This window comes from Acinonyx jubatus, chromosome B1, assembly GCF_027475565.1.
Source record: "Acinonyx jubatus isolate Ajub_Pintada_27869175 chromosome B1, VMU_Ajub_asm_v1.0, whole genome shotgun sequence".
In the NCBI taxonomy this organism is placed as follows: Eukaryota; Metazoa; Chordata; class Mammalia; order Carnivora; family Felidae; genus Acinonyx; species Acinonyx jubatus.
This window is the reverse complement of record NC_069382.1, coordinates 120,152,038-120,178,340: the sequence shown is the minus strand read 5'-3', so window position 1 is coordinate 120,178,340 and position 26,303 is coordinate 120,152,038. Positions and strand designations below refer to the sequence as shown.

The window sequence follows — 26,303 nt, the reverse complement described above, 5'->3', positions numbered from 1 at the left end:
CACAATCAAGCACTCTCTCAAAAATGAACATTTTTAAAAAGCATATTAATTTGCAAGGTCTGCTTGTCAATCAGTCTCTGATTAACCAAAAACACTGAATTATATACAACATATTTGTCAATACATGTGTAAGCCTTATTTACTTTTAATAAACTCTTCGCAGTACAATACATGTTTCTGAAGGATAAAAATGGAAACATTGGATTAGCTGTTCAAGTTAATTCCACTAATGAAATTAATGTAGTTTTAAAAATCTAAAAAATGTAAAAACCATGTAAAACTATATACCCTTTCAACTAAAACAAAAACAAAACAACCTCTTACCTTAAAAAGAACTACAAGTCAAAAAACAGCCCAATAATTAAGAATGTGGAATGAAGATAAAGCTACAAAGAAACATGACCCACTGGAAGCAAAATGGCCCGGGGAAATTGCTTGCCATGTTCATGACTAATATTGAGTCTAATTTTGACCTAGTCACAATTCAAGTGCCAACAGAATAACAGGAATGCACTATTGATCCCAACGTTCAAAATTTTGCCATATTACCTGTAAAGAGGTAAAATGCTTCCATTAATTTGCCCTATCAAGCTTCTCAACAAATTTAATATTCGTAAGCTACATCTTAATGTAAAAGATCTCTTACACACACTTGAGTAAAATCAAGTAATAGCAAACTGAAAAATGACTGATATTTTGTGTTAATTTCCACAGATAAAAATTCCCCAAATGCCTATGAAAGGTGGGACAACCAAGAAAAGCCCATAGCTCTTTAAGTGCTTATGATTATGTCCAAATGAAAAGCAATAAGGAAACTCACAAGCTAGTTAAAGTAGCAGTGAACAAATACGGTTTCTGGAGGCTTCAGCAGGAATACCTCAATCGTAATCGATACTAATAGGCTGCTTTAAAAAAAAAAAAAACACCCACTATTCAAAATTGTCAAAGAATTCTAAGAGACTAACCTGTGAAAAGGGTGCATTAGAAGTACTAAAAATTTGGGGTGCCTGGGTAGCTCAGTCGGTTAAGCAACTGACTTCAACTCAGGTCATGATCTTGCGGTTTGTGGGTTCAAGCTCTGCGTTGGTCTCTGTTCTGACAGCTCAGAGCCTGGAGCCTACTTCAGATTCTGTGTCTCCCTCTCTCTGCCCCTCCCCCCCCCATGGTCTCTTTCTCAAAAATAAACATTAAAAAAATTTTTTTAACAAAAAATAAAGTACTAAAAATTTGCCATTCTCACTAAAAATGAATATATCAGTCTACTTTACAAACATCCTCAAACTACTACTGGCTTTCTCCACTTTTCACACACTTTAGGTTTTTAGGTTCCCTACTCCCCAAATTTAAAAGCAGTATCTAAATTTCCCTGGGTCAGCACCAGAATGAATACTATACTGTTATCATTGACCACATCACTGGGAATTAAGTTCCTTAAGAGTTTACACTGAACAAGGTATAGAATCACATTTTGTATAACTCCGTATCCTAAAGAACATTTGGTATAACCTCCTAAACATAACAGAGGCTATAAATATTTACTGACTCAAAATAGTCCTTCAACACTCTGTAGTTCTGTGCTGTTGAAACAAAACTGCATAGCTCTGCAAAATCCAAAAGACTGAAATGTTACTGATAAACTTCATAGAATACATTATTTAACAGCTCAGATATGTTAGCCTTGTTCCTATTATCAGCTGTAATGTTTTTTAATGATGCTACTACCGTGGGTAGGAAAGCAGATCCAGTAAAAAGCGAATATGGAAACTTGTTAAAAGGGAGTATTTTCATATTCATCCTATACCTTTATTTGGAACGTGAATGTTCCAAAGTCAGTTAACTGGATCAGAAAATTAAGAGACAGTTTTGCAGCCAACCTAATTTTCAGAAACATAAATGAAAACTGGTACCAATAAAAAACAAGTAATCAAACGGAAGAACTGTCTTAAATTCTGGCAACAAGCTAAGGATAGTTTACATCAATGTAATGAAAAATAAGTCTTTTTGTATTCTATAAGCCTTTCCATGGCTAATTTTTGACCTAGCTATGAAAGTCTGTAAAAAGTCAAAGCAAACTGGTAAGTCATTATCAAAAATCACAAACTACCATTAAAGATACACACAAATATCTGGCAACCAAGGTCTAGAACTGGTTCGAGTGTCACAAGTCTTCTAGTTGTTAAAATACTCCATATTATGCCTCTAAAACAATTTCACTTAGATGTGACATTCCTAAAACAGCAACCCAGGCCTGTAAATGAGCCAGTGCCGGCAAACCAAACTACGACAAAGATATCCTCTCTCCTTTGGGCGGTAACTACCAAAGTACTGGGATTGGCTTGCTTCAACTAAGTTTAAGATGGTGCCTAAACTGAAAGGAAAGCCGGTAGAACGGGTAAAAAAAAAAAAAAAACAAGTATGGAAAACCAATTTTTAAAGTTAAGTTCCTATTTCCAATAAACTGTGCCTTAGAAATCTTTCAGACGACAAAGGCTCGTAAGGACAGACGGATCAAGACCCATCCGCATTCTTGGAGACGTGCGCAGAGCGAAAAGGATGAATGAATGGAAGACAGGCGCGTGTGAAACGCAGCAGGTCCGGCCGGCAACTAGACCAGCAGCAGCGATCAGTAGGCCTCGCTCCTCCCCCTTCCCTCCTCCATGACAGCCCAGTATCAAGCATGGAGGGGAGAGGACAATGTGATCCCCGTTTCTCACCACCACCACCCTTCATCCTACTCTGAGAGCTTTACCGCGCTACACGAGGTTCTCCTTCCCGCCCCAAACCTTTCTCGCCTCCTCAGCCGCCAACCCCGGCAACTCTTGAGCGCGCTGGAGTAACATGCGCTTGCCTCTCTCGGCTCCCCTCGGCGAGGTCGAAGCTTCTCCGCGCGTGCGGCGGCACCACTCCCGCCCAACCCACCCTTTGGCAACGCGCGCCCACCGGCTCCCTGGCCCACCGGTCTAAGGAAGACCCGCACGCGTCTGGCACCCGAACCCCCAGGCTGGAGCTCGGGAGGGAAAGAGGGAGGGAAATTCTACTCCGGGGCTCCCTCTTCCATCTCATTCCAGGCCGTCTTGCCGCCCACCCTCCCTGCGGATCCCGGCGCCCGCTCGGAGCCAGTCCTGCACCCTTCTATCCCGAAGACACAAGCCCCACACACCTAGCCCAGGGCACCGATCACCCTCCACCCTTGTAGACCACCTCGCAGCTTCACAGGAGGCGCCGTGCCGCCCCTCCCCCACCTCTCTCCCCCAGCTCTTGGGCCCCCACCAGAACGTGTGCGCTACACGCCGCCGCGGCCAGCCGCCGGGGCGCCCCCAGTTGCCCGCGGAGAGGTCAGACGCAAGAAGAGGGGGAGGGGGCAGCAAGAGGCAGCGTGCGCGCCGGGAACGCCGTCCCGCGGGGTCCCCTAGTCCGAAGGGAGACGGAGCGCGGGGACCGGTGGGGGTGGGGGCCAAAGGCAATACTCACCGGTTCCACAGTCGCCATCTTAGATCGATCTGATCGCACAACCGCTCCTGAAGGGGGGGGTGAGAAGAAAAAAATGAGATTCAAACCGGATTGGCCGGCTACTGTTCACGTGACCGACGTGTCCGTTTGGCCCTGGCGGCGCCTGCGCAAGACTGCGGCTGCGTGGGTAACAAGAGGCTTCTGGGAAGTGGAGTCTCTCTCGCTCACTCACTCTCCCTCTCTTTTTTTTAAGGGAAAAGAAGTTTAAAAAAAAAAAAAAAAGGACTTGTCACGTGGTTGGTGAGCTGGGTGCGCGGTTCTCGGCTGTGGACCCTAGCGAGTCGGTGCGTGGTTTTTAGTCCTGTGCTCTTCCGCCTGGATAGGTGCTGTACAGTTTACTGCCAGACATTGCTGCCGTGCCCTTTGTTGCCCTGTCCTCTTATTTTCCCCGGAAAGTTGGGAACTGCAGGCTCAGCGCGCACAATGAGGTTTCATCTGCTTAGTTGAGGTCCTAGGACAAGTCTGTTTATTTAAATTTTGTTTAACTTCCCACCATTTTCTCTTGCTTTCCGAAAGAGGCGGCGATGGAGAGTCGTTGTTTAAAGCAATCCACCCTCCCCCGTCCCCCGGCTCTGCTAACGCTGGTGGTCACTCATTGCCATCACTGCGAAAGGGGGTGGCAGAACCGTCCACAGTTCCCAGTTGCCACAGGTTGGGGGAGGGGGAGTGCACCCGACAGCTTTTCCTGTCCTAAATCCTGAGATTGAGAGCACAGGGCTAAATCTTGAGTAGAAGTAAAAATTATTTGAAAGTTCTATCTTCTCAGTTCCACTATTCTGCTTTAACGTGAACGGAAATAGCCTAAGTCCAGGTGCCAGCCAGGGAAGCCACTCCGGGCCCCGCTGACTAAGCCCTGGACTGACCGTCAGAAGTTAGGTCGGTCAACTATGACTCTTGACGTTGACTCATTCTCCTTAGGCAAGTGATTCAGTGCCTGGCATTTTCATTTATGAACCACAGATGATAATACACTTACCTCACAAGGGTGTGCTGTGGTAATGATTGTAACCAGCTTTGAAAATGCATCCGACTCTGTAAGCACTTAATAATAAGCAACCTCGTGCCTCTCCCCTAATGTTTTTTAAAACAATATTTAAAATTTTTCTTTTGTTTACTTTGTCGTATTATTGTGTACAACAATGACATTTTAAAGTTTCAAGACAACTTTTTTCTTTATTACTGTAGCTACCTACAACAGAAGCTTTAATGCTCAGGAAAATATCACTATATTCACAACAATCATTGGCAATTAGAAATTTATCCCCACATTGGCATCCTACATTTCCTTTCCCTCTGTGACACTACGCTGTTATTTCTTAAGATAGTGTTATTCTGCAGTCTTGATGTTAATAAAATAGAGATAAATCTAGTAGAGCACTACTATAAAGTTCTAGTTAGGAAGACATATCATCACTATCTTCCATACTTCTTAAGAATGTTAATACTAAAATATCAGTATAAGTAGGCTGCCTGTGCCTGCCCGCTTATTGTGTTGCTGATGTCCAGACCTGTGTCATACCTATTATTGAGTACATAATGGTTGCTTGAGTTGACTAACACATAATTGAGACTGTATAAGAACTCAAAACCATTGCCTGTTCATATGTTTTGGTTTCCCTGGATGTCAGAGGTGATTAATGAAAGCTTTTTTCCAGTCAGCTTAGTTCTAGTAGGCTTAAAAGTAGATGGAATTCTAAAACAAACAAAACAAAACAAAAACAAGGGTAAATTTCTGTTTCTACTTACAAAGACGATCTACTGTTAAACTATCCAAAGTAATTACAGTTGATCTCAGTGTATCTTCTTATAGTGTCTGGTTATCTTCTTTGAGGAGATAACATAGATGTATTTTCACAGTGTTGCTAGAAAACAGCAAAGAATTAAGGAAATTTCAGTCCCCATATGGGACTGAAATCCAGTGATGTTCTTAAAACTTTTTTTAATGATAGCTTCTGTTTTATTAACTTTTGTCAGTCAGCCTAATACTTCTATAATACTTGTATATGCTTCTATTCTTTGTAGCTTAATTTCTCTCCTTTTTGTATACACTTTGTTGCATGTGTTTTTATGGCACATTGATGGGTCTCGACCTAATACATCTCCATTAGATTCTGATTTGGTGGTTAAGTTTTTATCCATGTGTTTATGTGGTTTTGTTTTTTCCAGCTTGAAATATGCGGAGAAGAAATGTTATACTTTATTTTTCTGTTAATCTACAGAAAATTCCATTTGTCATCTTACTGCCATATTTATGCTTATTCTTAAGGAAAAGGGCAATAAAAAGATATATGAAATGGGATATGGTATTGAAATATATTCTATTTCATTTAGTTAGTTAATATATAACTAATGGTTCAGTATAGTATCATGGTAATTATTATTTGTAAGCCTGGGATGATTGGTTATCATTTAGCATGTATAGTCATGATCTTTTCCCTACATAATATATTTCTCAAGCTGGCGTATTACTACTAGCCTTTATAGATTTAACTCATGGTAAAAGATTTTAAATAATTTGATAGAACACATAGGTTGTTTTTATCATTTATTTACCTCTTTGTCATTGTAATTTTCAGTTTCTAGATAACCAGAGTCATTGTTTTGCTGGGCATTGTTCAACTATGGTTCAAACCCATCACATTTGTTACAATCAATCCCTCAAAAATATTATTGCTGCACTCTCTAGGATTTTTTTCTAAAAGCCTTGGAATTTTAGGTAATCTGTTCTTATTAGGTGCCTTTTTTAGTCTTTCTTAGTCTCTGATCAATATTAAGCAATGGTTTTTCTTAAAATGAGTAGATCTTCAGAAGATGAAAGAAGATATGAAATTGCATAATAAATGATCCTTAATATTACAGGGTTGGCTATTTATTAGCTTTAGATATAATCTAAAGCAACCTTTAATTAACATTAACAGTGAGGTTTTTTGTTTTTTTTTAACCTTATTCACCCTCTTTAAACTTGATCGTGCCTTAAGTTCTATTTTTTTTGTTACTGTCACTTTCTACAGGTATGTTCCTTTAGGAAAGACCTAGATGGGATGCCTGGGTGGTTCAGTTGGTTAAGCGTCTGACTCTTGATTTCAGCTCAGGTTACGATCTCGCAATTCCTGTATTTGGGCTCAGGGCATGATCTCCCAGTTCCTGGGTTTAGGCTCTGCACCATTAGCATGGGGATTCTCTCTCTCCCTTCTGCACGCCCCCTGTCTCTCTCCCTCCCTCTCTCTGTCTCTCAAGATAAATAAACTTTAAAAAATAAAAAAAGTTTATTTTGTTTAAAAAGGAAAGACCTAGGTGATGGCTTGGGACAGGATAAGTAATCTTTTAATTATCGCATTTATTAGTTTATTATCCCAATTCCACCACTTACTGTATGACAGTATGTAGATTATTTAGTCTCTTTGTGCCTCATTTTTTAAGTGGGCTCCACGCCCAATGTGGGGCTTGAACTCATGACCTGAGATTGAGAGTTGCATGCTCTACCAACTGAATTAGCCAGGATCCCCATCTTTGTGCCTTATTTTTGTCATGAGTTAAATGTGCAGAATAATAGTACTTATCTTGTTTGATCAGTGTGAGAAATAATCAAATTAACCCATGTAACATGCTTAGAATAGTTCTTAGAACATGTTAAGAATTCAATGTTAACTACAATTTTATAGTTACATAAATTTCTTATTTCTACTTTTTAGTTTAGTGTAGTATGCTTAAGAATTATTTTACGCAGAAAAACAACCACAGCCCATTATCTTTAAGGATACTCCGAGTTTTCAAAGTCAAGTAACATTTACTGATTTCCTATTGCATACCAAGTATTTTTCATATCAATTATTTCATTTGACCTTTACAACAATTAGGTGAATTAAACATTATCAACCCCATTTTAGAGATAAAGAAACAAATGCAGTAAAGTTAGGGGACATATACAAGTCCACACAGTCAGTGGTGAGCCGGCATTCAAACCCAATTCTCTGGACTCAAGATTCTTTCCTCCATACCATAGCTGCTCTCCTCTGGTAGGTTCTTCCAAATGCTTGCTCCTCTTCAAAGGACTTCTGATACTAAGTTCGTTTACAGAACTGACAAACCACTCAAGAAGTACTAAGTCAGTCATGGGAAGTGTGTAATCACTGGCAGATATTTAAAGCACATGGGAAGCCCAGGCACTTCCTTCCTGGACTGTAAAATCTGCGTGGCCTGCTAAGTCATAGAAATATAAATAGTTCAGTACCCGTATAAAGAAGCGTGACTAAGAACCAAAAGGATGCAGCTAACAAGCATCATAACAAGCACTCATTCATCTAATAAATTGAGCCTATCACCTAGTTCCTTCCCTCATTTCACTCAGGTCTATGTTTTAAAGCCATTTCCTGACAAAACACTTCTTTGACCACCCTAAGTTAGCATACTCATTACTCTTTATCTCCTTACCTTTCTTTCTTTTTCTTCAGACTACGTCATTACCCTAGCTCTAAACCCAGTATCATATTAAACGTTATTTAATTAATTGCAGGTTGTCTCCACTGGTAAAAGAGTAGCTTCTTGTGATTTGTAGGTAGATTGCTAACAAATATTTGGGAAAATTCAAATCTAATTTTTAAAGCTACATAAAATTCTAGCCTGAAAACTAATAATGTAATAGAAAATTATGATATGCCAAGCACCACGTTATGCAGTTTACTTGCCATGATAATAACCTCATATTATCTTCAAAACAATGTTCTGAGATAGATAAACTAAGGTTAAATAACTTTTCCAAGAACACAGTTTGGTCTCCAGGACTCTTAACACTGTGTAATATTGACTAGATTGTGATTGGACCACCTAGTAAGTAAAATCATTTTCTGAAACAATGAGAAAGAAATCATCTGCAAAGAGTATGTGAAAAATTCATGTAAACAGTATGTTGGACAAAAATAAGGTAGTTCCCAAATGAACTTACTTTACCTTTTAAAACAAATTGGGAAAAAAATTAAACATATGGGATAAGATCCATAGTATTTAGAAATAACCTACAGGATTGTAAACACTCACAATTCAGAGATTTAAGTGGAACTCCCAGGGAGGCAAGACTGAATTTTCATTGTGAATAAATGCCTGCACTGAATTTGTCTAAAGACAGAAATGTATTAATGGGTGGCAGATGGCCTGCTTGCCATCTGTAAAAGAGAAATCTAAAATGACTATATTTGGTGATCTGTCCCTAGCATTGTTCTGTGGACTGGTGCTCTGGTGCAAAAACATGGATCTCTGGTCCATTGTTCCTCATTGGAAATGGTTTCTTGAGGACACCAACCATACAACAAATTCACCTTGCTTTGATTCCAGGTTCACAGTCATATGAAACATAAGTTCCCATATTGATTTGTATGTATGCAGGACTGATACGGAAACATGATCCATAATAGCTGTTATCACTCAGAGTCCATTTAAAAAAAATGTTTATTTTTGAGAGAGAGAGAGAGAGAGAGAGTCAGGGAAGGGGGGAAGAGAAAGAGAGAGAGAGACAGAGAACGAGAGAGAGAGAGAGAGAGAGAATCCCAAGTAGGCTCCATGCTGTCAGCGCAGAGCCCAACTCAGTGCTTGAACTTCCGAACCAAACTCATGAACTGTGAGATCGTGACCTGAGCTGAAATAAGAGTTGGAATCTTAACTGACTGAGCCACCCAGGTGCTCCAGCTCAGAGTCCAGTTTTTAAAAAATATTTTTAAAGTAAGCTCTAAATCCAACATGGGACTTGAACTCATGACCCCAAGATCAAGAATCACTTGCTGTACCAACGGGGCCAGCCAGGCATCCCACAGTCCTTTTTTTTTTTTAAACAGTACTTAGTTTTTTAGTTTTTTATACTTATGCTCTCTGAGCTTGGCAAGTGGAAAACTACCCCTGTGGGCTGGATTTTCTGTGTCTTTGGACTGCAATGATTCTCTGAGGAAATGTCAATCTGTAGGAATTGTATGGATGGCTAATTACGCTTCTTCAGGACTTGCCATGTGCCTTTCTATTCCAACTGCATCTTTAGACAGCTACGAATTAGGAATTTTTGATTTACCTACATCTAAACTCTTTAATTTCAAAGTTTGAGAGATACCAGTCCTCAGGATGTTGCTTAAAAACATGAGATGTACTAAAAATTCTGATATGATCCTGTGTGTTTCAAGTAGCTAATGGAAAACCATGATTATTGTTTTATTAATATAAATTATAATATAATGCTAATAATACTCAGGGAGCCATTAGTCTCTGGAAAAAATGAGAAATTACTATTAAGGACATGCTATTTGGGAAGAACTTTTACCAGCTCTATGGATGCATTTAGTACAAATTAACCAACGGCATTCAGAGCTCTTAAATGGAAAATTAGGAAACAAGAGTCTGTACTTTATCATATCAGTACCTGAGATTATCAGGTTTTAAGAAGGGGGGAAGGATTTAATCCAGATATGCATGTTAGCAGGCTGGATATATTTACCTTGTAAAAACTGACTTCTGGGAAATGACAAAATACCATTTCTGAGCAGACTTATGAAATAAACTGTTAATTTAATTGCCAGACAATTTATGGAAATGGCACCTTAAAAAATAATCTGACTTTGTTTAAAAATTCTTTCTTATATCTTTATATGCTTATATGCTTCCTCCTACCCACCCCTGATAAGTAGAGAGAATTTATTCAGAGGAAAGTCAAATGTGGTAACTATTTCATTTTATAATAAAGTAAGATGGCAAGATGGGTAAACACCATCTTAATATCCTAACAGAGCTTAATTTTTACATTCTGAAAGAGATTTTTGGAAATATATAGGAAAATGTCAATAGCAATTATTAAAATTAAAAAGCCAAGGGGGGGCGGGGTGCACCTGGGTGGCTTAGTCGGTTGAGCATCCGACATTGGCTCAGGTCATTATCTCATGGTTTGTGAGTTTAAGCCCCGAATCGGGCTCTGCTAGCAGCTCAGAGCCTGGAGCCTGCTTTGGATTCTGTCTGTCTGTCTGTCTGTCTCTCTCTCTCTCTCTCTCTGCCCCTCCCCCACTTGTGCTTTGTCTCTCTCAAAAATAAATAAAAAATGTAAATAAATAAAAAGTCAAGGGGAAATTATTGTGTTTTGTTAATTACAAAAAGAAATGGCTAAATGTAATACTTGAAAGGCAGAGCAATCAACAGTACTTGACTGAAAATATTTGAGTGAAAGTTTTAAAATATTTTAGCTTATTACTTTTGTTTATTTTTTTATCTTAAGAAGCAATGTTACATTCTAAGTCAACTATACCACAATAAAGCTCTTTGTTTTGTTTTTTAAGCTCAAAAGAGAATGTTTAATATAGGAAATTCATGCTATTTTCTGAACCTGCCTAGGGGCTAAAAGTATTTAAAGTGTTGACAAAGAAACTTGGAATTATGCTGCTGTTTTGGGAGATTAAATCAGATACCTGATAGAAGATAACATTATTTAAAAGGCTGGTGCTGGGGTGCCTGGGTGGCTCAGTCGGTTGAGCTTCCGACTTCGGCTCAGGTCACGATCTCACTGTCCGTGAGTTCGAGCCCCGCGTCGGGCTCTGGGCTGATGGCTCAGAGCCTGGAGCCTGCTTCCAGTTCTGTGTCTCCCTCTCTGGCCCTCCCCTGTTCATGCTCTGTCTCTCTCTGTCTCAAAAATAAATAAATGTTAAAAAAATAAATAAATAAAAGGCTGGTGCTTAGCTCATTTAAAAAAAAAAAAATCACACCCACACCAAAGCTGAATTTGTTTTATTATTATTTGTTTGTTTTTTAATTTAGAACTGGACTTTAAATTCACTTTGGGATTGGAACAACAGCTTAAATTACTTTGAATCTATAAACTAAACTTCTGTTTTTCAAAATAGTTAAGGAACCCTGGAGCAGAAGTGGAACTTTTTAAAAATTATTTTGTTATTCTTATTATTTATTATTGTTTTTCCCATTGGTGATTTTTGAAATGCATTTAATCTTACATAGTGCTTTCATTTTAAGTACAATATAACAAACAATATAAAAGAAAAAATATTTAAGAAAATCTCTTCTACTACTCCAGTATATCCAACATGCCAACATTTTATGCTTTGACAATTACACGGCACATACAATTTTGACCTGGGCATTTTTTCACATGATATTTTATTGCAAACATTGCAAATTGAACATTGGTTACAGACTGGAGAACATTTTTAAACATTTTATTTTAAAAAATTATCAAATTTACAGAATCGTTGCAACAGTAAACTCCCACAAATCTTTCTAACTTCACCAGTAATTAATATGTTGCTCTGTTTCTCAATCTTTCATTATTCCTGAGCCATTCAAGAGCAAGTTGCAGACATAATGACCTCTAAATAGTTCAGCATACCCCTCCTAAGTATAAAGACATGTTCTTACAGAGCCATATAATTAATGTAATCAAGATATATAATATTGATTCAATACTTTTATCTAAAACATATAATCAATATTGAATTTTGCCAGTTGTTCCAATAATTACTTTCATAGTACTGGGTTTTGTTTTTGTTTTTTTTTTCCCAGTCCAGGATCATGCATCACATGAGTTGTGATGTCCTTTCAGTTTTCTTTAATTTGGAACAATGTCTCAGTTTTTCTTTGCCTTTTGAGATATTGACACTCTGAGGAATAAAGGACAGTAGTTTTGAACAATATCCCTTAACTTGGTTTATTGGATTGTTTTCTTACCACAGTTTGACACTCAGTGCTGATAAGGTTATTGTTATGTGGATACAACATTTTTGGGTTTGTGCATTTCTGGCAGAAATACTGCATAAGTAATACTGTGTCATCCCTAGTGAATCACAACACTGGTAACATTAGTGGCTTCAGAATATTCCACTGAGTGGGTATATTACAATTCTCTTGCCCAATTCCCCACAGTTATATTTCAGGTTATTTCCACTTTCCTCCTATTATGAATAATACTATTATGAATAATACATACATTCATGAGAATTTTTTTCATATTTTAGATGATTCTTTCAGGATGAATTTTCAGCAATGGAATTAATTTATATAAGATAAACAAAATGTTCACTCTTTATACATATTGGAATTCACATTGCTTTCCAAAAGTGTTAGGTTGACATGACAGGTCACACAAACTCATCAGCAATGAGTGCTAAAAAGAATTAAGAGAATATATTGTTAATAATTTTTATCACTGGTTTCTACCCTACCTTTTATTTTAGAAACTCTTTAAATTTTTTTTAATGTTTATTTTATTTTTTGAGAGATAGAGAGTATGAGTGGGGGAGGGGTACAGAGAGGGAGAAAATCTTTAAATCTACAAAATGTTGAAACAGTGTAATAAACAACTAAGTTCTTCATCTAGATGATCTTTGAATCAATAGGATTGACAAGAATATTTGTGATAATTGAAGAGTGTGTGGGGGTGCCTGGGTGGCACAGTTGGTTAAGCGTCTGACTTTTGACTCTTGATCTCAACTCAGGTCATGGTCTGGTGGTTTGTGAGTTCAAGCCCCACATTGGGCTGTGCACTGATGGTGTGGACCCTGCTTGAGATTCTGACTCCCCTTCTCTCTGCCCCTCCTCTGCTTGTGCTCTCTCTGTCTCTCTGTCTCTGTCAAAATAAATAAACCAAAAAAAAAAAGAGAGACCTAATTTCTTAAAAAAAAAAGTGTATAGCAGCCAATGGGGCCTGTCCCTCAGAATTATGGAAACCATTAATAAGACATGAAGTGTCTAGGTGTGATACTGATGGGCAGACAACAAGGGCACTATTTGATTTGTACAGTCAAAAAATTTTGATGGATAAAAGGAAAGCCGAAGGCAGTTGTATCAATAAAACATCACAATTTTTTAATCTAATTATGATTAACATACAGTGTTATATTAGTTTCAGTTGTACAATATGATTTAACAATTCTGTACATTTCTCAGTGCTTACCAAGATAAATATACTCATCTCAATCTTTTGCCCAATTCCTGGGCCTGTGCCAGTTTTCAGACCCCAAATCCATTGACTGAAGAAGGTGGATGCCCAAGAGAAAGGAACCATGGCCAGTAATGGGGAAATGATTTTCCCAGTCCTTCCTCAAATGGATCTATGGCCACTTGGGTAACTGTACACCTTGGAAAAGGTTAATACCTAAATATTTCTAATGTTGTTAGACTCATGTCTGACTTTACATTGATATCCAGAGCCCTGAAAAATCATCTTGGCTCCTTTCTTAGAATCAGAGCATATGGAATTCAAGTAATAAATGGAATCCTGGTTAGGGTCTAGCTCACAGTAAATCCACTGTATCAAGAAAGCCACCTGGTGGTTATTTTACCATTCCCTGAATGTATAACTGGAATAGTCATACTTGGTAGTTGGAATTTTGGCCCTTGGGAGAAAAGATTTCATAGTGGTAAAGGCCAAGTGAAGACCTCTGAAACTGCTCCTCTTTCCCCACTGACTCCAGTTAAGATAATAAACCAAAAGCAGTATATTTCTGGGAACAATGATAATACCACTCCTAAAACTCAAAAAGATGCACGGATGGTGACCCCCCCACTATATCTTGATTTAATCTGCAAGTCTTGCTCATATAAAAGCTAGATAGTTCCCCCCAAAATCACATTAGACCTTTGAAACTCAACTAAGTGGAAGCCCCAATTGCTGCTGCTGTACCAAACATAATATCTTTGCTATAGCAGATTAATATGGCCACGGCACATCATATATATCCATTAATTTGGTGAAATTCCTTTTCCATCCTTATCCAAAATGTGGATTAGAAAGATTGCATTTACATGGACAGGACATATATGTTTATAATTTTGCCCTCAGGCTATGTTATTATACAGTATATTATATGCCTCTGACATAATGTAGTTCCATGAAGCTTGAATGGACATCCTGCAGAACCTCACATTTACCTGCTGTATCAGTGACATCATTCTAATCAAACTGCATGAGCAAATGGGTTAGCACATTGGAGATTTTGATAGGACATATATGCACCAGATGGTAGAAGATAAACTCTACTAAGATTCAGGAGCCTGACACATCAATATAATTTTTAGGGGTCTAATGGTCAGTGGCACGCCAGGATATCTCACCCAAACTAAAGGACTAATTATTGCATCTCACACTTCCTCCAATGAAAAAGGAAGCATAACATCAGATACATGCTTCTTCAGATTCTGAAAGCAACATATTCTACTCCTGGGATGAAGCGATAAAGGCTGCTAGCTTTAAGTAGCGCCCAGAGGAGAAAGAGTTCTAGAGCAGGACCAGATTATGGTGCGAACAGTCCCACCCTTTGGGCCACTGAACCAGAAGAACTATGATGTTAGAGGTATCAATGGTGGTAAAAGATGCCATGTGGAATTTTTGGCAAGCTGCAGTAGGATAATCACAATGTAAGCTTCTGGGGTTTCAGAGAAAGGCCATGACTTTTGCAGCAGAGAATTTTACTCCTTTTGAAAAACAATTTCTGGCATGATTAATCCCTGATACAAGGGGAGTACTTGCCCATGGGACATCAAGTGACCATATGGTTGCAACTACCCATGATGAGCTGAGTTCTGTCAGATCTATTCTACCAAGTCACAAGGTTAGGTAGCCTAGCAATGATTCATAATGAGATGAAAGTTGTACACCTGGAATCTAGCATACATAGAACCAGAGGGCCCAAGTAGTTTGCATTAGCACATCTCCTTCACCTTACACTGTGGCTATATGGAGAATTACTCGAGATCACCTGATGGAGGAGGAAAACTCAAATTTGAGTCATGGCTGGGTTCACTCAGTAAGTGGGTGCAAGCTGAAAATAGAAGTTCACTGCAGCCCCACATGGGTGTGGTCTTAGAAAACACTGGTGAATGCCAAAAATAGTGAGATACCTAGGAATAAACCTAACCAAACAGGTGAAAGACCTGCACTCTGGAAACTATAAAACACTGATGGAAGAAATTAAAGATGACACAAAGAAATGAAAACACATTCCATGCTCATAGATTGGAAGAACAAATACTGTTAAAATGTCTATCCTACCCAAAACAATCTACACATTTAATGCAATAAAAATACTGACAGCATTTTTCACAGAACTAGAATAAACGATGCTATAATTTGTATGGAACCACAAAAGAACTAAATAGACAAAGCAATCTTGAGAAAAAAACAAAACTGGAGGTATCACAATTCCTGAGTTTGTATTATAAAACTATAGTAATCAAAACAGTAGGGTACTGGCACAAGAATAGACACACATAGGTCAATAGAACAGAATAGAAAATCCAGAAATGAACCCACAATTATATGGTCAAGTAATCTTCAACAAAGCTGGGGAGAATATCTAATGGGCAAAAGACAGTTTCTTCAACAAATGGTGTTGGGAAAAGTGGACAGCAACAGGCAAAAGAATGAAACTGGACTACTTCCTTACACCAAACACAAAAATAAATTCAAAATGGATTAAAGGCCTAAATGTGAGACCTGAATCCATAAAAATTCTAGAAGAGAGCACAGGCAGTAATTTCTCTGACATCAGCTGTAGCAAGTTTTTTTTCCAAATAGGTCCCCCAAAAGCAAGGGGAACAAAAGCAAAAATAAACTTTTGGGACTACATCAGAATAAAAAGCTTCTGCACAGCAGGGAAAACCATCCACAAAACTAAAAGGCAACCTATGGAATGGGAGAAGATATTTGCAAATGACATATTCGATAAAGGGTTAATATCCAAAATATATAAAAAACTGGTACAATTCAACACCTAAAAAACAAATAATCCAATTAAACAATGGGAAGAAGACATGAATAAACATTTCTCCAAAGACATACAGATGGCCAATAGACACATGAAAAGATGCTCATCATTACCTATCACCAGGTAAATGCACATCAAAATTACAGTGAGATATTACCTCACACCTGTTGGAATGGCTAAAATAGAAAACACAGGAAACAACAGATGTTGGTGAGGATGTGGAAAAAGAGGAACCCTCTTGCACTGTTGGTGGGAATGCAAACTGGTGCAGCCACTGTGGAAGACAGTATGTAGGTTACTAAAAAAGTTAAAAATAGAATTATCCTATGATCCAGCAATCACACTCCTGGGATATTTACCTAAAGAGTACAAAAACACCGGTTCAGTTGGTAGAGCATATAACTCTTGATCTCAGGGTTGTGAGTTCAAGCACCATGTTGGGCGTGGAGCCCACTTAAAAAAAGAAAAAAGAAAAGAAAGAATACAAAAACACCAGTTTATTTTATTTTATTTTTAATTTTTTAACGTTTATTTATTTTTGAGACAGAGAGAGACAGAGCATGAATGGGGGAGGGGCAGAGAGAGAGGGAGACACAGAATCAGAAGCAGGCTCCAGGCTCGGAGCCATCAGCCCAGAGCCCGACGCGGGGCTCGAACTCATGGACCGTGAGATCGTGACCTGAGCTGAAGTCGGACGCTTAACCGACTGAGCCACCCAGGCACCCCCAAAAACACCAGTTTAAAGGGATACATGCATCCCCGTGTTTATAGCAGCATTATTACGGTAGCTAAGATATGGAAGCAGCCCAAGTGTCCATCGATGAAGCATTCCACTTCGGCTCAGGTCATGATCTCACTGTTTCTGAGTTTGAGCCTCACATCAGACTCTCTGCTGTTAGCACAGAGCCAGCTTCGGATCCTCTGTCTTGCTCTCTCTAAGCCCCTCCCCTACTCGAGCATTCCCTCTCTCTCTCAAAAATAAATATTAAAAGAACTATAAAATAAAAATTTAAAAATAAAAGTCCCTGGTGAATGAAATTCCTCCAATGAGCACACTGGTACTGGATCCTCCACTTTGCGTGGAAAGATAAGTGGCCCAGGGTCAGAATGTCTAAAAACCCATGTCAGTGGTCAATGGCTCAGCCTGATAGATAGGGGCCTGAAAAAAGAAATATTAGAAGATTAGAGCCAAGTAGATCTGGGGAACATGTACATAAGCATTTGTGAATACAAGTATTAGGGTCCCTGTGTCACATGTTAATGTCCCCCAAAGAGCATCCACCATGGAAGAGACTCTAAACAACCAAGAAAACAAAATGGCTTGGCCATTTGATGTTAGCCAGCCTCCGTCATCAGCACCTCAGTGCTTGCACAATGGGTGCATGAACAGAATACCCAGGTGACAGTGAATGGAGGCTGTACACAGCCACCAAAAGATGAATTTACTCACCAAGGCTGCTCTAGCTCCTGCCACCATCAAGCTGCAACTTGGCAGACAAAAAGAGGACTCATCATTCTGTCAGAAGTCATTGACCCTGCCAATCAGGAAGAGGCAGAACTGCTATTAAGCAGTGGAGGCAGGGAGGAGATGCTTGGTGCCCAGGAGATCCACATGGGTGCCTCCTAGTGCTGTCTTGACTAAGTTTGAAGGCACGTGGACAAAGAAGGGCATGGTAACTTGGGAATCAGACCCCTTGGATAAGGACCTGGGCCAAGCCATGGGGCAAACTACTGAGACCACCACAGGTGCTCTCTGAGGGTGAGGAGAATCTTAAGTGGATAGTGAGGAAGGGAGACAGTGAGGCTCAGCTACAGCCCTGACGTCAGCTGCTGTGGTGGTATCTGTGATTCCTTCCACTCACCTTCTACTTCCAAATTTCCCTTGGAAAACAGGACCACTGGGATCTGGGAGAAGGTGTTCCAAAACATATGTGAAGAAGTGGGTCTGTACACCTGAAACGAATGTAATGTTGTGTGTCAACTACATTTCAATTAGAAAAAAAGTTGCTTAAAAGAAAAAGTAGTGGATCTGAGCAGCACAGGGGATAAACTACTGTCAATACAATGCTGACCCACCAAGATTTGCCTTTAATGAACGGCTCATTGCCCCCAGCTCTGTGTCAGAATGTACTGACCAGAATGTACAACAAGCAACAATCTATATACATAGATAATAATTTAAAATTTTGAGCAGGTGTAATTTGACATATAAGTAGAACACCTATATTTAGTACATTTTAAATGAAATATTTTTTTTTTCAAATACGTACCAGCATTTGAATAGGCCTGGAGAAGTTCATGATTGAATCATAATTAATGAATAAATTGGAAAACATATAATGGCATAATTTGTCATAAAACCCTGAGGAAATGTATTAAGCTAAATATGGAAATCAAAGGTGAAAAATATTAAATTACAATGTGATATATCTGGCAACTTAAACTGTGACCACATTTTTTTTCTAAATTGCTATATAAAGAATTCATATATCCTGAACCACAGGATTATTATTGCTTTTTAGGATAATAATGTGTCTTCTTATTATGCTTATACAGGTGGCTTACTCATTTCTATATTTGGAAACGCTAAAATCCTGAAATTATACTTTATATTACTTATAATGTTGCTGCTATTTTTTTGGACTGAGAATAGATAAAAATTCAGCATTTAAACAAACTGACCCCATAGTCTCCAAACCCCATGACTCAATCCTAGCTCTGGCTGCTAGGACAAGACCTTCCCACTAAGTGACCTTACATGACTATATTAGGGTTCTCCAGAGAAACAAAACAAAACAGAATAATATCCTACTATGGGATATGTATATGTGTATGTATACATATCCTATATACATGACTTATAGGGAAAGAAATTGGCTTATGCAATTATGGAGGCCAGGAAGACTCACAATCTATTGTCTGCAGGCTGGAGAATCAGGAAAGCCAGTGGTATGATTACTCTGAGTCTTAAGGTCTGAGAACCAGGAGAGCCAATGGTGTAAGCCCTAGTGCAAGTACAAAGGCTGGAGAGCCAGGAACACTGAGGTCCAAGGCAGAAGATAGAGAAAGTAGAGAAAAAAATCACCCTTCCTCCATCTTTTTGTTCTATTCAGATCCTCAGTGGATTGGATGATGCCCAACCACATTGGCGAGGGCAATCTTACTCAGTCTACCAGTCAACCACTAGTCTCTTCCAGAAACAGCCTCACAGATACACACAGAAAAAAATGACTTACCACTTATTGGGGCATCCCTCAGCCCAGTCAAGTTGACACATAAAATTAACAAGCACTGTGACATTTGAATAGCTAAAAATAATATCTGGGACTCACCAACTTCGAGTTGGGTTCTTAATAACCAGCATCTTCCAACATTAACCAGATGTTTTATTTTTAAAATAAAGTGTCATAGGGGCATCTGGTGGCTCAGTTAGTAGAGCGTGTGACTCTTGGTTTTGAGGTTGTGAGTTCAAGCCCTACATTGGGCATAGAGATTGCTTAATAAAAAAACTTTTAAGTGTTGTAGATATTGTTACAACCCCTTTTGTATTCCTCCTAGATCACACTTCTCTCCAATCCTCCCCCACAGTCCTTGAGTATCATTCCTAAAGACTGAACCTCTAAAAATCCTTTTATATATTGTTGGTCATATGTAAGTAATAACGGTTAGTAATCTTTTCTGATTTAAAATGATGGCTGTTTGCCAGCTTCAAGAAAATTTTCAAGAAATTAATGTTAAGGAACTTTCTCAGATCCCGCCAAATGGAATTACTAGCTTGAATACTAGTAATTAATAGACGAGTAATTTATCAAGAGATTGTGAATAATATTGACAAAAAATGTGCTTTAAACTATGAATGTTACGGTTGTATAAGATGAGGGACTATCTTTGCATGGCTCTTACTTAAATCAGTCTTGATGATTTTTTTTTCTTTTTAAAAAAATTTTTTTAATGCTTATTTTATTTATTTTGAGAGAGAGAGAAAGAGAGGAGAGGGGAAGAGACAGAGAGAGAGAGAGAGAGAGAGAGAGAGAGAGAGAGGATCCCAAGCAGGCTCCACACTGTCAGTGCAGAGCCCCATGCGGGACTTGAACTGACAAACTGTGAGATCACAACCTGAGCCGAAATTGAGTCAGACGCTTAACTGACTGAGCCACTCGGGTGCCCTTCTTTTTTCTTTTTTAAAGATTTTATTTTTAAGCAGTCTCTACACTCAACGTGGGGCTTGTACTCACAACCCCAAGATCAAGAGTTGCATGCTCCACCAACTAAGCCAGCCAGTCTTGGTGATTTCCTTTTTAAAAAAAATGTTTACTTGTTTTTGAGAGAGCACAAGTTGGGAGGTGGGAAGTGGGGGGGTGGACAGAGGGAGGGGTAGAGGATCAGAAGCAGGCTCTGCACTAACAGCAGCAAGCCCAATGTGGGGCTCAAACTCACAAACCGTGAGATCATGACCTGAGCTGAAATCAGAAGCTCAACCAACTGAGCCACCCAGGTGCCTCCAGTCTTGGTGATTTATAACTCAAGGAACATGGTGTGATCATGATTGTGTTTCTGCTCACTGCATGTTTTCATCCATGCACTGGTAACAAGGAGAAAGTACTGATAGTCTGATCCAGTGTATGCTTCATGAGTGTTACCTGAAGAAATAACATCCCATATTTACAACTTTTGAGGATCCCATTAGTGAAAATAAGGTTCAGAACACCCTGTGTAACCTTAATGACATACTTCAAAATGTTTTGTTTTGTTGAAACAGTGTTTCAGAGATGGTAGGGATGAAATGGGAGTATCCTTAAACTAAAGAGAATCTGTTTTTTAGGGACCTAGCATAAGCAAAAAGAGGGAAATTACTTGAGAATCTCTTTTAGTTGGAAGAATTTAGAAAAGACTAGAATGAAACTAAGTCTCAGGAACAGGGAATTTGAATGACTTCAAAACTTCCTCTGTGTCTTATTTGTGCTCTGCATGTCTGCCTTCTCTTCTCACTGCAAAGTGTCTCCAAATTGTAGGAAACATGGCTGCCGAAAACTCCACACCTCACTGTCATACTATAGGACTTGCCACCAGAATGGTACTGACTCCCATGGTCCTATGCTAAAGTAATCCCAGGGAAGGAAGAGTTAATTTTAAGTCAGATACCTACATCTAGACCAATCAATGAAGTCCAGCAAGGGTGGGATGTTATATCTGGCCTGACTTAAGTTATATACTCCTTTTGGACGGTCAACTCTGCCTGGGGAAGGAATAGCATTTGTAACAACGTAGTAACTTCTGTGTGAGTCAGAGAGTTGGAGGAGAGGGAAGAGTAGGTTACAGAAAAGTGAAAGGAGTGATGTGCTGCTGAGAAAGGAGTATGTAGTATAAAAGAAAAACCCAAACAAAAGCTTAATTAAGATCATACACAGATGCATAATTAACCAGGTTAATCAACCTAGATATTATAAGATGAATAAACTCTAACAACAAAATAAAAACTGAGCATATTTTGAAAGAACAATGATATGAAAATATACAGAGGGATACATATCAATGTATTAACAATAGTTATTTCTGGGAAATGTGTGGGGGGGGGGGGTCATGCAGAGACTTCCATGTTTTACACATCTATAGTGTTTGAAATTTTTATGATTATGTGTATACTGTAGTATACCAAAGGTTGTGAAGAAATAGCAAAGACAGGGGCGCTTGGGTGGCGCAGTCGGTTAAGCGTCCGACTTCAGTCAGGTCACGATCTCGTGGTCCGTGAGTTCGAGCCCCGCGTCAGGCTCTGGGCTGATGGCTCAGAGCCTGGAGCCTGTTTCCGATTCTGTGTCTCCCTCTCTCTCTGCCCCTCCCCCGTTCATGCTCTGTCTCTCTCTGTCCCAAAATAAATAAAAAACGTTGAAAAAAAATTTTTTAAAGAAATAGCAAAGACAGAAGACCCAAGATTCCTTAAAAGTCTTTTAAGCAACAGGAATAGAAAAATATTATATACTGGGAACTAACAGAGGTGTCATGTGTAATGAAAAACACACCAATACAACGTTAATAGTCATCAATTCTGTAGATTTGAAATAGAGAGAGAGAATAGCTCTTCTGCTCTCCGGGAGAAGACTATCTAAGAAGTAAGTGAGATGATGCATTTTCAGAAATACCAAATAAAAGCTGTACTGTCTAATTAACAATAGGTTTACAACCTATTGGAAATATGTATTAACCCCCCCTCCCCCCCCCCCCCCCCACACACCAATGGAGTCCCAAACTCATAGACAGTTCACTTCCACTTCCTGGTTCTTCTTCCCCTCTCCCTTTCGAGGGCTTATTTTCATCATGGGCTTATTTTCAGGGCCTTTGCAATGAGCATGTGCCAAAGAATAAAGGGAGGAACTACTGAAAGTCTCTGCGTCACTTCAGGGAACGTACATTTATTTCAATCAGACTACTTTTTGCCTTACATGGGCATAGGTGACTTCTGGGTAAGGCTGTAACCTCTGTAGTACTCAGCCAATGAGGAATCAGGGAAGGGACTTGCATGCTAAGAGATAAATTGTCTGCTGTAACTGCCCCGAGTGTGCTTGTCCATCAGACACCCACTATTGCAAGAACGTTGATTAAAGCTTCGCTTCCCTGTGCTCCGAGTCTCCGTGTCCCTCCTTTGTTTGGGTCAATGGGCTTATTTCTAACACATCTGCAAAATAAATAACATCCAAGCTGATGAAATTGGTATGATACTTACATGAGGTCACAAAGTGCGTCAAAGTCTAGATAGATAAGAAAGAAAAATAAGTGATTAGAGGATTCTGAGGCAAAAGAAAGTTAGGGGTGGTTTAAAGATTTCTAAGCCTAGGTTGTTGAGATAAACCTATAACCAATCCCCCCAAATGGGGTAGGGGGTAAATTTAGTTGGTTCAAGAAACTAAAAGCAAGGTATGATACAAAGTAATGAATACACTTCACCACTGAGAATGGAACAAAGAAGTGTGATATGTTGCCTGTTTAGGTAGAAATTGACATTTATTTTAACAAATTTAAAAATTGCCAGAGGCTACTCTAAGCAGAGACAAAGTTTCACTTTAGAATAGATTTTTTTTTTGAGAAGAATCACCCCAGTGGCTGTTTTTAGTTATGTAAATGTAAGAACACAGACACCCCTTATCCTTTATTTTGTGGCTTGACAGAAGCTGCCCTTCCCAATGTTTCTTCATATGCAAATTTTCCTAGAAAAATAGGAGCCTCCTGAGTGGAAAGGAACCAAGATCTTGACCTCATTTCTTCTAATATTCCAATTTATTACAATCTACTTAATGGATTGAGATGGTCCCAAATGATGGCATCTGGCAGTAAAGAACACCAAAGTTACCAGGAATAAGCCATGAAGAAAGGGGGCATCTGGGGACAGAGACATATCCCTATGTAGCATAGCAGGTGGCTCACAAGGAGGATTTTCTCTTTTCTGTCTCTCATCTTACTTGTCTTGGAGAGTGTGTTCTTAAATATGTTACAATGCTATGGCTTTGGGGGCCCAAACCTAGAGTGACTTGTGCCCCATTTAGACCAGCAAGATATTAATTATTGTATTAGTAGACAGAACCATAAACCCAAACTAGAGCTGTTAGTGAACTTGCATGCTTCTCCAATTCTTTCTTCTGTAGAGTTGGAACAGGTCTCCTTGGACTGAGTAAGTTACTAGGCTTTTTAATAATTCAGGGGGGTAATGCCAAAACAGAGCATACTCCTCCAATAATGAGTAGAAAATAACAAAATTCAGTAAAGATGTCCTAGGTATAAATTTAGAGAAGCACATTTGGATTGTGTTTTATTCATTATTTTTAAGTTTATTTGTTTATTTTGAGAGACAGAGAATGCACACATGCGTGCATGAGCAAGGGAGGGGCAGAGAGAGAGGGGGAGAGAGAGAATCCCAAGCAGGTTCCATACTGTCAGTGCAGAGTCCCATGTGGGCTTGATTCCACGACCATGAGATCGTGGCCTGAGCCAAAATCAAAGTTGGACGCTTAACTGACTGAGCTACCCTGGTGCACTGGATTGCGATATTAAGCCTATACCAGACTAACAAAGTTGGTGACACTTGTCATTATTAAGTAGGATATAAAACTTAGAGGTAGCCCTATAAAATTAATACTAAAAATTGCTTACAGATGAACGCTAATGAAAGTAAGTGGAATCCAAAACACTACTAATCTCTCTTCTACACAACCACACATTTCTTTTCCTGGATTCTTTTTGTCCTGGTTAATGATAAAAATCATCCTCCAGTCACTCTTTTTCTACAAATCTTGTCATCAGCCCTCCAAAGACTATCCTTCTCTCATCCTCCACATCTAGAAAATCATCAGGAATAAACAATTCTTTTAATATTTTCAAATATTCCCTCTTCTCTTCATTCTCACTACCTTAGTGTAGTGGGCATCTTTAGATCTATAGATCAGCTTTCTCCTTCCTCTGGTAACAATGATTTTTTTTCTTTTGATGACCTACTCCCACTCTAATCACTCCCACTCCAATCATGTTGTCCTACTGGGGTCTCTCTCAGAGATCTCACTCCAGCCACAAATGGAGGCACAGGACCTAGGGTAGGAAGTTAAAAGGGGAGGCATAACTTGAAAGGATATGCTCAGAAACTTAACCTTCTGCAAGTCAAAGTTATTATAGTGGTCTTGGTAGATGACTCCCCAGCACTGGTTCCCTCCCCCACCGATGATTAGCCTAAATCAGTAAGTCCCCATACTACTGACATTTGGGATCAGATAATTCTTGTTTGTAGGGGGCTGTTCAGTGCCTTGTAGGATGTTTGGCAGTATTCCTGATTTCTACCCATTAGACGCCAGTAGCACCCTCCCCCCCAAGTTGTGCCAAAAAAACTCAAGATATTGCAAATGCCAGCAGGAAGACAAAATCACTCTGGGATTGAGAACTACTGGTGTAAGCTATTTATGGTAATTTTACTACTTTTTTCTTAGAACTGGGTAGGTATCCCAAACCTGGCCAATGTGTTATTAAGGAATTTTCCACTAGAGGGCTTCTAGGAAGACTTCCTCACTCCTAGGAAAGTGAACCTGAAAAGAGACCATCTTTTTCTTGCTAAAAGTTGTATCTGCATGTAAGTACATAAACTGTTGTAGCCATCTCATAACCATAGAAGAACAACCTCTAAGATGAAGCCAATATGGAGGGAGAAATGTAGAAATGTATAGAAATGCAAGGAATTTGCATCCTCAAGTATCAAGTTGATGATTTCCTTCGATGTTTCTACACACAATCTTATTTCTGGAATACCACTTATTCTTTACTATGTATACACTAATTTACTTATTTGGTGCATATGTATACATATATATGATAAATAGCAGTATATATTGTACTCCCATTTCGGTGTGTGTATATTTTTTAGTATATTCAAAATTTGTTCATATATATAATATTTTCACACAATATTTGTAAGTGATGCTTCCATATAAGTATATATAGAAATACTTCTCTCTTTTCATTAACTGTAAATGATTCCATTTTTTAGATAAAGGATAATGTATTTAACTAGTATTCTAGAAGCTTTTATGCATTTTTTAAAACATGTTTTTAATGCAAAGAATGGTTCAGTAAATTTCCATATATGTAAGTCATTTCACATGTGAGTAGTGTATGAAATAGAATTCAAAGAAGGGATTGTTAGGTAAAAATATATGTGTATATGTGATTCTGATAATATTATAAAATGTCCAGGAAAGATAACAAATTATTAATACTCATTAGCAACGTGTGACAGTGCCTACTGACTCATACCCTCATGAATAACATTAAGTTATCAAAATTTTTGTGCCTTAGTAATTTCATAAAATATGGTATTATAATGTTGTTTTAGTCTGTATGCCTCTTCTAATGAGTGAAATTGAGTGTTTCTTCATATATTTAAGAATTATTTGTGTATTTTCTAGTTTTACAAAATGTCCCTTCATATCTTTGTCCATTTTTCTGTTGGGTTGTTAGGTCATTTTATTACTGACTTTAAGGAATATTTTATGTATTGAGGAAGTTTTCTCTTTGTGATATGAATTG

General features: G+C 38.7%; 1 protein-coding gene across 2 annotated transcripts in view; it reads right to left on the bottom strand.

The window, feature by feature from the left end:
* The window catches only part of EIF4E (eukaryotic translation initiation factor 4E), a 44,094-nt gene extending 40,482 nt beyond the window's left edge, over positions 1 to 3,612 (bottom strand). The window contains exon 1 of one of the 2 annotated variants that reach the window (XM_027061236.2): positions 3,472 to 3,612. In XM_027061236.2, coding sequence (XP_026917037.1) covers positions 3,472 to 3,489 — 18 coding nt within the window. In that variant the 5' untranslated portion in view covers positions 3,490 to 3,612. Of the gene's footprint in view, positions 1 to 2,783; positions 2,856 to 3,471 lie in introns of those variants that run through there. The other variant, XM_027061231.2, reaches the window with a different exon arrangement.
* Positions 3,613 to 26,303: the final 22,691 nt, after the last annotated feature.